The following is a 14413-nucleotide window of genomic DNA, read 5'->3' as shown; positions in this document are numbered from 1 at the left end:
TTTATAAATGGGCCTTTAAATCATTGGTTCATACGATTGGTTCAAAATGTGGATTCATTCAGAAACTAAACACCACTGTGTTGCTCTGAGACGTGCAACAACTTTGCTATGGATTCAAAGGTAATACGTTCTCAGCAAAATTGAGCAAAAACATAATTTTGTGTTTAAAATATAACACAATATCAACTTCTTATGTACTGAACTGTTGTATAAAATCACATTTAAGCTCATGATAGATCAGGACAAAATCAGCACTCATGTCATGACAAGTGATTATTTTGGTACTTGAGTAATCGGTCAATTATTCGATAAATTATTTGACAATTAATCGAGTAATCGGATAATTATACTTAAATTGTATTTTTGAGATTAATAGCGAACAACAGCCTTCAAAATGACTTGAAATACATATATAATAGCAGTGAGGCAATAATAATTAGTTCAAATAAAGTATCAAAAGCAATTATATGGTTTTATTGAACAAATGACTGCAGAGGGCGCCAATGGCCTTTTGATTGTTTTTACACTTTACAGTGTGATCTAATCCTTGTTTATTATTGACTAAACAGCATTTAATTCACGTCCACTTAATCTTTAATATTTGGCTATTTCTTTACGGCAGATATGCTACAGCCACTGTCATTTCTTAATAATGTGGACATCAAAACGTGTAAACTCAGTGTGAGGGTTTAACCTTTTATTTTGAAATTGCGATGAACAGGTAGCTTAATGAGAACGATTATGTATTTTCCTGTGTTTGCATAGGTTTATAAATGATTTACCTAACAGATCTGATGAAATGGTGCATGTTGCATAATAAACCCAAACTCACAGCAATATGCAGAGATGGAGTTTGAGACGCTCCAGATGTGACTATGATAATTGTTTGTGTGGAGCAGCATTTACTGTGAACTCAGACACTCTGAAAGTGTAGTGTTTGTGAATTCACAATAGCATTATGCTTTATTATTTTAATGCAGCCTTTGAAAATGGCCTAACTGTTTCATGCGTTCTTGTCCATGGAATGTGCCACTTCCGATATTTTGCTGATTACTCGAAATGCGCAAAATGCAATCAAGGATTTTTTTTTTAAATTAAGCACTTGAATCAGGGTAATCAGGACAGCCTTAAAATTAATTGTAATTCCTAATGCATCAGACAAATGTTGATATATGCAATTTATTCATAATTTATTGTGACTGCATAAGGTCTGAAACGTATAAATATGTGAGTGCAAACTTGTAGCTACTGTACATTATCTTGAATTGAATTAATGGCACAGAGATTGAGGTTTCATAATAGTATTGGACATACTCCGTTTCAGAAAACCCACATAATATAGCAATTTGTTTATTTTTTAAAGTTAGTAGAAAGTGTGACTACACAATCTGTTTGTGGAGCTGTGCATAGCCTTTGTTCATTATCAGGATTTTCAGTTCTCTCAAAAGAGGGGAAAGTACATAAAGCACCTAATGATGCAAGACATTTTGTTAAATAAACCAAACATGTCAAAGCCTTAAGATATTAGATATGAATGCTTTGCACAGCGTATGATTATACTGCATCTAAAAGGCTGATCTAATGTGAGCGGAGCCTTCAGATTCACTGATGTCACTTTGATCCTGCAGTGCTGCGTTTGTGTCCCACTCACAAATCACAACAGCTCATAAATAACACATAAAAGAAATGTCACTTTTAGAATGAGCAGTTTTTTTTATGGGTTCACCTTTAGTTCCCCTCTCTGTTACTGGCGTAAGTGCACATTGGTGTCTTCAAAGCATCATCAGAGTATTAATTTCTTAATTTAAAAGTTGGCTGACATAACCACCTTTACAAAATTCTGAAACACTTCTTTATAGTGTCAGTGTTACATAATGAATCAAATTATATGTGCTGGAATTAAAACGGAATATGCTTTACGAAAAGTTTCCTACACACTTCCATTTACATCTGTTTTTCAGTTTATTTAAATGGGCTTTTTCATAATGCATATTATTGAAAAGTTACTTTAAAATAAGAATAATGCATTACAAACAGTGGTAAGAAAAAATACAATTAGATTTAATAGACGAAGAAGAAACCATGAAAAGAACCAAGACTAAGCTGGAGAAGCGTCATCCTCATGCTGGCATCTATTTGAAAACAGTTACACAAATCATACATACATAAATTCTGATTTGAACAGATGTGATTCAGCTACAGAGCATTAATCATAATACTGACATTTGTTGTTTAATTAAATATGATTATAGCGGATATAGGAATCCATGTATTATGCAAATATATGTATTCAGGCGTGTATGAGTGGTGTTGGATGACTCTGCGGTGGCAGATGGGGCACGAGTGTGGGGTTGATGGCCGGCCGGGATAAATCTGGGCACAAAGCTACATGTGTATCAACCTCCTGGGTGCCACAAACTGTCTCCTAACTGATTGTCCATCTCTTCTTCTTCCCAGGGTGAAACACCCCAACATCCTCCAGCTGGTCGATGTCTACGAGACCCGGAAAGAGTACTACCTTTTCCTGGAGCTGTAAGTCCTGAAATCAGTTTATGAGGATTTTTTTTTTTTGAACTGTACAGGAAAATTTCAATGAATTCAGTGCTTGGCATCTATATCAGCAAAATTTCTCAGCTACCCAGAAAAAAAATCTAATTTACTGTTAAGCATTACTCCATATTTAAAAAGTTAAATGTTAATGCAAATTAAGTTTAAAAAGAATGTGGCCTTCAAGTATTTTAAAATTAAATAATCACTCAGAATAACAAATGAGAAGCATAACAAAGAGTGTTTGACGTTTTTCAATATGTAAATGTAAAGGAATTATTAACCCTGTAAAGTCTGACATGAAATAATAGCAGGGCCCTGTGAAATCTTTTTTTTTTTTTCCAAATTTAGCTTAAATTTTACTGGATTCTTTAAAATGTTTTAGCATTTCTGGACTCTGTTTTAATGGTTAAATAAAGAATTTAGTAAAAAAAAAAAAAAAAAAAAAAGCATGTCTAATTAATTGAAATGTATGCAGTTTAACAACCTTTTATTATTATTATTATTTTTTTTTATTTCATTTAAGGCCCTATGAAATAAGTTTATTTTTTTCTAAAATTCCATTTTATATTTACCAGATTCCATTTTAATGGTTTAATTTGTTTCAAACAAAAATAGCATATGTGACTCTGGGCCACAAAACCAATAAGAGTCAATCATCTGAAAGCTGAATAATAATCATTAAGCTTTCCATTGATGTACTGTTTGTTAGGATGGGACAATATATGGTTTCAAGATACAACTATTTGAAAATCTGGAATCTGAGGGTGCAAAAAAAAAAATCGAAATATGGAGAAAATCGCTTTTAAAGTTGTCCAAATAAAGTTCTTAGCAATGCATATTATTAATAAAAAATTAAGTTTTGATATATTTACTGTAGAAAATTTACAAAATATCTTCATGGAACATGATCTTTACTTAATATCCTAATGATTTTTGTCAAGAAAAATCGATAACTTTGAACCATACAATGTATTGTTGGCTATTGCTACAAAAATACCCGTATTACTTGCTACTGGTTTTGTGGTCCAGGGCCACATGTATTTTTGTACTGGGTGTCATGTTTGATACATCAAGGTTTTTTGTATGCTCTCATATTCTGTAGTATGATACAGTGAGACTATGGAGCTGATATTATATGATTTATTGTGAAGTAAATCACAAATCTTTACAACAGTTAAGCAGACTACTTACATAAAATGCATGTAAATATCAGCTGTTACTCTATATCTCCCAATAATATGTCTTAGGAATATGTAATAATTTTAAACAAGCATTTGAAGGCAGCCATCTGTCTCTCAGGTACCGAAGCAAATGGCAAAATATTGACATGAAAACCGCAGAAAACTAATTCCTCTGGCATAGGTTGTTTGGCGACAAAGGTTCCCTTCTATTCATGCTGATACTGACTTCAAGAGGCTAAAGCCACAGCTGCTGTTTCCTGAGACACAACAGAAATAAACCCTGCTCTCAGACTGTCCTAGCACGATTATACCGCCTCGTCCTTGTCACATTCCTACCTGTCTGTTTGGATTTGCATTCATAATTTTAATGCCTCGTCCCTGCTGTACGCTGTATGTGTGGCGTGGACTGGATGATGTGCGTCTGCTACACCTGCATGATCAAGTAAAGCTTTTGAAGGGGCCAAAGCAGGGGGTGAATAATTCATAACTGCACAGAAAAAGCAGTTCAGTGTGTTGTTTTCTTGCAGAGCCACAGGTCGGGAGGTGTTTGACTGGATTCTGGATCAAGGCTATTATTCTGAAAGGGACACCAGTAATGTTATCAGACAGGTGATGGAGGCAGTTGCTTACCTGCACAGCCTGAAGATCGTTCACAGGAACCTAAAGGTACACCATACAGCACCCTCTGGTGGTCATCCAGTTCATAATTAATTAACCCCATTACCTAGAAACTTTCACTACAACATACAGTTCTGTTTCGGTTTTTCAAATCCAAGCTTTAATCCACTGTTGTCAATGTTTATTACTGTCTTGCAACAATGTAAAAAAATTCAGTAACACTTATTTTAAGGTGTCCATGTTATACGTTACATGTACTTACTATGATAATAACAATTAATTATGCATAATTACATGCAAGTAACCCTAAACCAAACTCTAATCCTAACCCTAATCATATAGTATGTACATGTAGTTAATTAATATTACTCAGTACTTCAGTGTATAATTACACTTTAACAAGGACACGTTAAATTAATGTGTAACCAAAAATTCAGTAGGTTGTACCAATTCCAGTGAAATTTCACAATTTTCAACATTACAGCAACAACTAATTTGCTTTTAAAAAGTTAAAATTAAGCCAAATGAACTTTTTTATTTTATTTAAAATTATTTTTGAAATTTTAAATCCTGGTGTAGTTGTGCTATGTGTATGTTTTATACATTCACTAATAATGTATATTATTCTATTTCAGTAAATAGCGTTAAATAAACCCTAAATTTTGCTCTACAATGTTACTTGGTTTACATCAGTGTTTCATGGAATTTCATGAAGCATCATGTCATCTTGTCATTCTCATTCTCTCTAGCTTGAGAATCTGGTGTACTACAACCGACTGAAACATTCGAAAATAGTCATCAGTGATTTCCATCTGGCAAAACTGGAGAATGGACTCATCAAGGAGCCCTGTGGAACCCCAGAGTATCTGGGTAAGAAGCTCTTCAAAACAGGAAAACCTCTTTAAACACTCATGGGGGAGATGCAACAGATGGTCTGTGTTGAGGAACAAGATTACAGCAAAAGCAAACAGAATTCTCTCGCAAGATTTCTGTTTACATGCGCGTACATTTGTTAAAATTAGAATAGCAAACTGTGGAAATCAGAGTGTTTACGTTTCCATAAATGATATGTCCTTGTCCATTTTGTTTAACCAGCCCCAGAGGTTGTTGGGAGACAGAGATATGGCCGACCTGTGGACTGCTGGGCCCTTGGTGTGATCATGTACATACTGTGAGTGTATTCTCCTATATACCTAAACCAGGATCTCATATTACCTTTATTTAAATAATTAGTTCACTTCCAGAACAAAAATTTCCTGACAATTAGCATATGTCCAAGATGTTAATGTCTTTCTTCAGTCAAAAAGAAATGAAGGTTTTTGAGGAAAACATTTCAGGATTTTTCTCCACATAGTGGACTTCAGTGGGAGCCAATGGGTTGAAGGTCCAAATTACCATTTCAGTGCAGCTTTAAAGGGCTCTTCACAATCCCAGCAGAGGAATAATGGTCTTATCTAGCAAAACAATCAGTCATTTTCTGAGTTACATTTATATACTTTTTAACTACAAATGCTCATCTTGCACTAGCCTGACCTCATGCATAACATAATCACATTGGAAAGGTCACATGTGACGTAGGTGGAAGTACCGACCCAGTGTTTGCAAAGGAAGTCAAACGGCCTTTACAAAAAAAAAAAAAAAAAAAAAAGGGTAAAACAACCATGTCAGTTCAGTGTGTACACAGATGAGGAACTAACCATGCATTACCTTTCCAACATGGTAACGGAATGCATTAAGACACAGACGTGCATCACAGATCTAGTGCAAGATAAGCATTTGTGGTTAAAAAGTATAGAAATTTCAAATTATTATTGTTTTTTTTTTTTTTTTAGGAAATGACTGATCATTTCACAAGATAAGATCCTTATTCCTCGGCTGGGATAATGTAGAGCCCTTTGAAGCGACAATGAAACGGCAGTTTGGACCACTTTTTTTTCCACTTTATCGTGAAAAATACTGTAATGTTTCCCGCAAAAATGCTAATTTCTTTTTGACTGAAGAAAGCCATGAACAATCCTTTAATCTTCCACAGCTAGACTTTTGATTATCAGTGTGGTCCTCATTGTACCTTATGCTGGCCAAAAACCACCCACTCTGACTAGAATGTACTGTCTGAGGAGTAAATGTTAAACCAGTCTCTACAAAATCTGTACAATGATAAAAATGCCAATATTATGCTAATTTTATGTGCAAAATGCATGTCAGCGAGCTGTGTGGGCATGAGAGTACCATTACCCAGACCCTTCTCACGGTTTGTAATGATCTCCCTCATCTCATGCACAGGCTCTCCGGAAATCCTCCATTCTATGATGAAACAGATGATGATGACTATGAAAACCATGACAAGAACCTCTTCCGGAAGATTCTTGCTGGAGACTACGAGTTTGACTCACCATACTGGGATGAAATTTCAGATTCTGGTACTTTTACTAAAGGATACTGAAAAAAAACTAACAAACTTGTCTTACGTAAACCTTGATTTTAAAGACGTGACAGTTTAGTTGTGGTTACTAAGTTCTCCCATTTTGTCAATCCACAGCTAAAAACTTAGTGTCACGTCTTATGGAGGTGGACCAGGATCAGAGATTGACTGCACAAGAAGCCATCAACCATGAATGGTACTTATAGTATTAATATACTTGACAATTACTTAATATATGTAACCCTGGACCACAAAATCAGTCATAAGGGTCAATTGTTTAAAATTGACATGCATATTACTAATTAAAAATTAAGTTTTGATATATTTACGGTAAGAATTTTACAAACTATCTTCATGGAACATGATCTTTACTTAATATCCTAATAATTTTTGGGATAAAAGAAAAATTTATAATTTTGACCCACACAATGTATTTTTGGCTATTGCTACAAATTTAGCAAAGACTGGTTTTGTGGTCTAGGATCACATACTGGGATTCATAACTACTGATTGAAAGTTCTGAGTATGAAGTACACTACCGTTAAAAAGTTTGGGGTCAGTAAGATTTTTAATTATTTTTCAAAGTATCTTATGCTCACCATGCTGCATTTATTTTATTACAGTAACATCAGTAATGTTGTGTAAAATATTATTAATTCAAACAACCATTTTCTACATTAATATATTTCAAAATGTTGTTTATTCCTGTCATGTAAAGATGCATTTTCAGCACCATTACTCCAGTCTTCAGTGTCACATGATCTTTCAGAACTCATGCTAATATGCTGCATAAAAATTATTTTATTATTTATTTTTATACAGCATATTAGCACAAAAATAAATTACATATATATATTTTTTAATGTAAAGAAGGCGTTATTGACATTTTATTTTTCAGGATTCTTTGATGAATTTAAGTTCAAAAGAATGGCATTTATTTGAAATAGAAATGTTTGTAACATTTGTTGAAGACATTTCTATTTAAAAATGTCACTTTTGATCAATTTATCGGTTATTGTTTTTGCACGCCAAAAGCAAATGTAATTATTTTCCGAGGAGGTTATGTAAAGTCAATGCAAAGACATGAATTTGCGCTGGGTGACTGTAATGATGTGAATCTGGCAAGGCGATTGCCATGAATGCACAATATTCACCTCAATCTTGTCTTTCGTGAAAGCTGACAAATTTGCATGACGCGTTGTATTTGCAAGCCAATCTTGCTTACAGAGCTTACAGACACGTCCAGTTATATGAGAAAATAGAGGAGAGCATTAATATATTTTTATTTGAGCAAGGGCCACAAACAGCATCCAGTAAATATTCCCCTTTCTTTTTGTGAGCACATACCATTAATTTTTCAATAAAAATAAAATATTTTTGGCCCCAAAAACTTTTTAACAGTAGTGCAAAACCATACAATTTCCAGACCATTTTAAATGTGCTTTCTTGTATTGTTAAAGGATATCTGGAAATGCTGCTTCAGACAAGAACATCAAGGAAAACGTGTGTGCACAAATTGAGAAGAACTTCGCCAAAGCTAAGTGGAAGGTAATTTCTAGATAAACTTCACTCTTAACGTTTTCGTGTTGAAGGATTAGTTCACTTCCAGTATAAAAATGTCGTGATCATTTCCCCATGTCATGCACAATGTTCATGTCTTTCTTTCTTTAGTCGAAAAGAAATGAAGGTTTTTGAGGAAAACATACCAGGATTTTTCTCCACAGAGTGGACTTCAATGGTGGCCAATGGGTTGAATGTCCAAATTGCAGTTTCAGTGCAGCTTCAAAGGGCTCTACATGATCCAAGCTGAGAAATAAGGGTTTATCTAGCAAAATGATCATTCATTTTCTTAAAAAAATTACGTAATTTTAACCACAAATACTCATCTTGCACTAGCTCTGAGATGAACATCTACAATTTAAAACTTTTAACTTCAAAATCACCCAACATTGTTGTTTTAACCTTTTTTTGTAAAAGGTGTTTGAGTTTTTTATGTTTGCTTTGTAAACACATCATCACGCATGCCTGATTACATAATGCATGAAGTCAAGCTAGTGCAAGATGAGCATTTGTGGTTAGAAAGTATATAAATTATTATTATTATTTTTATTTATTTATTTTTTTTTTAGAAAATGACCTATCGTTTCACTAGATAGGACCCTTATTTCTCACTTGGGGATTGTGTAGACCCCTTTGAAGCACTGAAATGGCAGTTTGACGCTTCAGCCAGTTGGCTCCCATTGAAGTTCACTAAATGGAGAAAAATCCTAGAATGTTTTCCTCAAAAACCTTAATTTCTTGAGTAAATTATCAGGACATTTATATTCTGGAAGTAAACTAAATTGAGATTGTCCAAATTAAATCTGGATTATCTGTAGAAAGCCGTACGGGTCACGACCATGATGAAGCGTCTCAGGGCACCAGAGCATCAGACAGCGGCACCGGCAGCAGGAGCAGCAGCCGTACCAGGTGCACCCAACCCTGCAGACGGCGCTCAGGAAAACGCTCAAACAACATCAGAGGCCTCCACAGCCCCATCGAGCACCGCTGAAAGCAACTCGATGAGCACAGAAGCCCCTGCCGCGGAAGCTCCCAGTGATGAAATAGTGGCCGCTGCCGTCCAGCCACCAGCTGAGCCTGTTCTTCACGCCCCAGCTCCCGAACAGCCCGATCCAACATCGCGATGCAACGGAGAGGCTTTAGCTCCCCTGCCATCGGACACAGGGGAGGAACAGAGCGGTTAATCTCGCTACCTCTCTCCCACCTGCGTTTAGATCCTGCACACCTGTAAATAAGCAGCAAGCATGCTAACACTGATCCCGCAGCACATAGCATTACTCTCAACACGCTCTATCATGAGCCGAATTCTAAAACATTTCCCAGCAAAGCATCTGTTTTCTATTGAATCACAAGCTGTGTGACGCATATTGAAGGCTCTGGCTACTTTAACTTTGCGAAAAAGAAGAAAAAAAGCTGTTTTCTGCTTACATTAAGCCAAGATTGGAAACTTTAACATTGATCTGCATACATGTTTTAGGATAGATTATCAAAGCAGGCCTCATTTTATAATTACTTTTTTTTTTATTTAATGCATTGCAGTTAACGTCTGTCTTGAGCAGGTAGTCAGAGGAGCACAGATACACAGCTTCATGTGCAATGTAAAGTTTCTGTAAATAGCTTCTTAACCTCTGTAGATTAGACGTAGCCAAGAACAGCATGCTTTTTCAAATCTGCTGTTTATGACACTCATCTCTGGGCAATTGACACATTCAGCTTCAGCTTTACATAGACATTTCTTGTCTTGATCGAACACACACTCACAAAATGTTGCCATCAGTTTAAAGGGATTTGTATAAAAAATACTTCAGCAGCAACTAAGGCGACTAAATTCATCTTGTAATTGCATTTTAAAGATTGAGACATGTGGCCCAATAAATGGAGCAGAGTAGGTAAACATAAGAAATACCTCAAATCTGCTTGGTAGCTAGCCACATGAACAGTGGAAAATGAGATCTGTAATGTATTATATACTCATTTGCATACATTGTACGTGTTTTGAGTAATACACCTCTTCATTTTAAAAGTACATAGCCATGCACAGTGAAGTTTATTTTCAATAGAATTTCATCTGAAGCATAGATGTACATAAGTTACAGTGATACAACCATTTTATGCCTACTTCTTTTGTTGGGTTGAATATTTACTCTGTCTATTTTTTTTTATATTGTACCTTCCCCTACTAATCTATAATGCAATTAATCTATAATGAATATATTCTGAGACATATAATTTATCAGACTTAAATTAAAAAATATACATATTTATCTTTTTTTTTTTTTAGATTAACCCTAATCTTTTTTTAGTTGAAAATATGTAACAGGGATCAGTTACTTACTTATTCCTGTCATTTTTATTTATATAGCTCATTACACAGTACAGATTATTATAAAAATAATTAAAAAAAAAAAAAATCTAAAATTGCTATTAAAAACTAATTTTTCCACACATAAACTATATACAGTAGTCAACATTTTTAGTGGATCAAAACTTTATCAAAGTTATCCTAAAACTAAAACAAAACCCTTTATTGTCTTAGGACAACTTTGATGAACTTTTTTAAACCACTTAAAATGTTGACTACTGTATATATACATATATTTTTTTCTCTATTCTCTATTTATAGATCTCATTGACTAACCCATAAGTGCTGCAGGAATAAAACAGTGTTTTTGCACTTCTGGTTTCACCTGAATTTAGTGGGGGTTTCTTAATGGACTTTGGTTAAATGCCTGAAATAAGATCTAATATTTTAAGTAGCGCTGTCAAAATTAGCGCATTAATGTAGGCAATTTCATTTTTCCAGTTTAACGGCATTAAAAAAAACGGCAGCTCTAAAATAAATAGCAGCCAAATAACCTAATAACCCAGCTGCTGTGATGTCTATAAATTAATTAAAAAAAAAAAGAAAAAAAAAAAAGAAATTAATAACTTTTGTAGCTTTAAGCATTTATCTATTTTTAATTTAGCATTTAGTGTGTGATAACTTTATTCAATTTTTGTGTATTTCCTACTTGGTATAGAGCACAGGTAAATAAGTTTACTTAAATTAGAAGTTATTTTTTTAAAAGTCTAATAAATATTAATTTATAGTTCAAATACACTGTAATGATGAACGGCTATAGTCAATGTTTAAATATTAGGGGGGAAAAATTTACTTATTAATTTATGAAAATAATATTGGTTTCAGTGATGCTTTCAGTGCTTAAAAATGTTTAAAAAAAAAAAAAAAAAAAAATTAAAAATACTGTTTGTTTCTCCATTATTTTGAAGATTGAATGTGAAATTATTGCAATATAAAAGTATATTTAAAAACTTTAACGTAAGGTGGGATTAATCACGAATAATTTCAGTTAATTTCAGAAAAAAATGTGATTTTTTTTTTTTTTAAATCGACTGACAGCACTAATTTTAAGATATTTAACTACAATAATAATTCTTAATTGCTAAATAAAACATTAAACATCAAAACCAAAGTTGTATTAATTTGCGATTATCTTGAACAAAATGGGCAATACTCGCACACTTACTGATCGCAGAGCTTATTTGCTGCAATAACCAAAATCCTATAGGCTGTTTGTCAGGGGAGCCTGTGTGATGCCTATAAAAATACTTTATCCCTGCAGCACTCTATATTGGGTAGATATATTCTTGCCTAAAGCAAAGAGTCTTAAACACTAATGATCCTAATTGAGTCTAGCCCTATTAACCAAACCCTAACGACTTAACATTTTAGCAGACAGCTTTACTTATTTTATAGAAATGTCTGCTTTCAGCAACAGACACCTCATCTTTCACAATTTCATACAGATCTTTCTCATTAAACATTCACGCTTCACTAGTGTGTGGTGTTTACTGTCTGTTACTCATAATAGCAGCACTGATTAATTTTTAAGTTGATGTGTTCTACAGTAAATTTAAAACTCATTTTGTGCTGTCAAGATTTTTACATGAACAGGTTGATGTTTTCAGTATACAAACGTATAGTTCGATTTTAGCTCAGAGAAATGGCAGGTGATGTAGAGCTTAACGAAAGCAAAACGAAACGGTCGACCTCTTAATATGAGCAATAGTCTACAACTGCGATACTGTGATGCTACTCTTAATGTCAGTGTCCATTGGCGTGTCCTCCGTTAAAAAGTTGACAATAGTGACGTCATACAGGAAGGGTGAGAAGCTCAGGACTTAAACAGGACAGGTGAAGCCAGTCCACCACTATTTCAAACCTGTCGTATAGGTGAACAAAAACAGTGACGAAAGTTTTCCCTCCAGTGGCCAACGATTTGTAATTGTTGTGCAGCGCGACATGCTGTAATTTTCCAAACATCACAGGAGTCAGTGGAGGTTTGACTGAGACGGCCTTGATATGCAATTATGCTGTCAGTGGTCTATTGATTTCAAGATGAAGCACAGCATGGGTTGTCACAGGTTTCTACTCAAGTCAGCTTTGATATACTTTAGATCTCACAAGTGTCATTTTGTATCTTTCACTTCTCTTTGATCTTATGAAGTATTTCCTTTTTGAAATCTGTCGCATACCTTTATTTGTTCTATCTACCCTGAGATTTTAAGATGTTATTTGTTTTTTTGTCTTTGATTTCGTACAAAAATACTTAAAGCTTAAACGGTTAAGATTTAAAATAAAAAGAGTGGTAAGTAATGTTTCATGTAGGTCTGGAGAAAAAAAAAACTTTTGTAACACTCATGTACACTGAAACCGCAACTAGATACTGTGTTATACAAACTCAAAGCAATTTTTTTAAATAGTGCTTCACTATTGCCTTTGGTGTTCGATGTCTGTTGATTTCCTCATTCTCTCTGATGTTCTTCTCAGTGTGGTTGACTGTGAACCTGTGAATACACTGAGGACTGGCCTCTCTCCACTTTAACCTCTGTATTCTTCAACTGACTTTCATGCTTTCAAAATAAACATCCTGAATGATCACAAATGAGTCATACTTCTTGTATATGCTGCATGCTATATATGCTATATGCTCCATGGAGCCAACGAGTGCTTTTATTTTAAGAATGTAAAACTTTTAGAATTAAATGTGTTGTCAGAAATCTGAAAGAAGACCATCGATGTCTTGTTTTAAAATGTAGACAGTTACATTAACACGCCTGGAATAGTATCTGAATCTGCACAGGGCTCTTAGAGTGATTATTTGGCATGGAGAGATGTTGTGTCAGTCTCATTCCTACCTGAAGTGTTATGACTGTTGACAGCGTTCTTCTCAACGTCTGTTCATAATTGTCCAGCGGCACCTGCCATGCCCTATGAGTGGGAATAAAAAAAAAACATAAAACCATAGTGAGAAAGGAAAGTGAATGGCAAATTAATTCCACACATTATATCCTCTTCTGCAAGTCTGGGCCTTCAAAAAATAATAATAACAATAAAATGGACACACTAGAATGGAAAGTGAATCACAAATTATTAATTCCACATATTATTTCCACCTGTGCAAATCTGGGCACTCAAAATAATAATAATAATAATCATATTTTTTTGATTGTCTAGACTTGCACAGGTGGACACAGACCACCGGGGTCAGACTTTTAATGATTTTTAAAGATTTGTAATGATTTTTAAAGAAGCCTCCGCTTGTCAAAGCTGCATTTTATTTAACCAAAAATATAGAAAAAAAATTATTGGACAGAAAAAAAAATATTGCAATTTCGAATAATGGTTTATTATTTTAATATACTTTAAAATATAATTTATTCATGTGATGCAAAGCTGAATTTTCTAATATTTGATACTTTTTTAGTTTTCTTTGATGAATAAAAAGCATTTATTTTCTAACAATATAAGTCTTTACTATAATTTTTATCCATTCAACACATTCTTGCTGAATAAAAGTATTAATTTCTTAAAATAAAAAAAAGAGTGATCCCAAACCCTTAAACACTGATTATAAATCAGCATTTTACAAGGATCTTGTGACACTGAGGACTGAGTAATGACGCTGAAGACTCATCTCGGTTTCACAGGAATAAATTATATTTTAAAGTATATTAAAATACAAAACTTATTTTAAATAATATTTTAAACATTTTTTGCCTTTGATTCATTTAAAAAATA

General features: G+C 33.9%; 1 protein-coding gene across 1 annotated transcript in view; it reads left to right on the top strand.

The window, feature by feature from the left end:
* Positions 1 to 12269, top strand: part of camkvb (CaM kinase-like vesicle-associated b) — a 43083-nt gene extending 30814 nt beyond the window's left edge. Inside the window, exons 4-11 of the mRNA XM_051123179.1 lie at positions 2458 to 2532; positions 4259 to 4397; positions 5099 to 5219; positions 5445 to 5520; positions 6633 to 6769; positions 6889 to 6967; positions 8232 to 8319; positions 9150 to 12269. Coding sequence (XP_050979136.1) covers positions 2458 to 2532; positions 4259 to 4397; positions 5099 to 5219; positions 5445 to 5520; positions 6633 to 6769; positions 6889 to 6967; positions 8232 to 8319; positions 9150 to 9515 — 1081 coding nt within the window. The 3' untranslated portion in view covers positions 9516 to 12269. The remainder of the gene's footprint in view (positions 1 to 2457; positions 2533 to 4258; positions 4398 to 5098; positions 5220 to 5444; positions 5521 to 6632; positions 6770 to 6888; positions 6968 to 8231; positions 8320 to 9149) is intronic.
* The last annotated feature ends 2144 nt before the right edge of the window (positions 12270 to 14413 follow it).

This window comes from Labeo rohita, chromosome 11 (genome assembly GCF_022985175.1).
Source record: "Labeo rohita strain BAU-BD-2019 chromosome 11, IGBB_LRoh.1.0, whole genome shotgun sequence".
In the NCBI taxonomy this organism is placed as follows: domain Eukaryota; kingdom Metazoa; phylum Chordata; class Actinopteri; order Cypriniformes; family Cyprinidae; genus Labeo; species Labeo rohita.
This window is presented reverse-complemented; position numbering and strand designations above follow the sequence as displayed.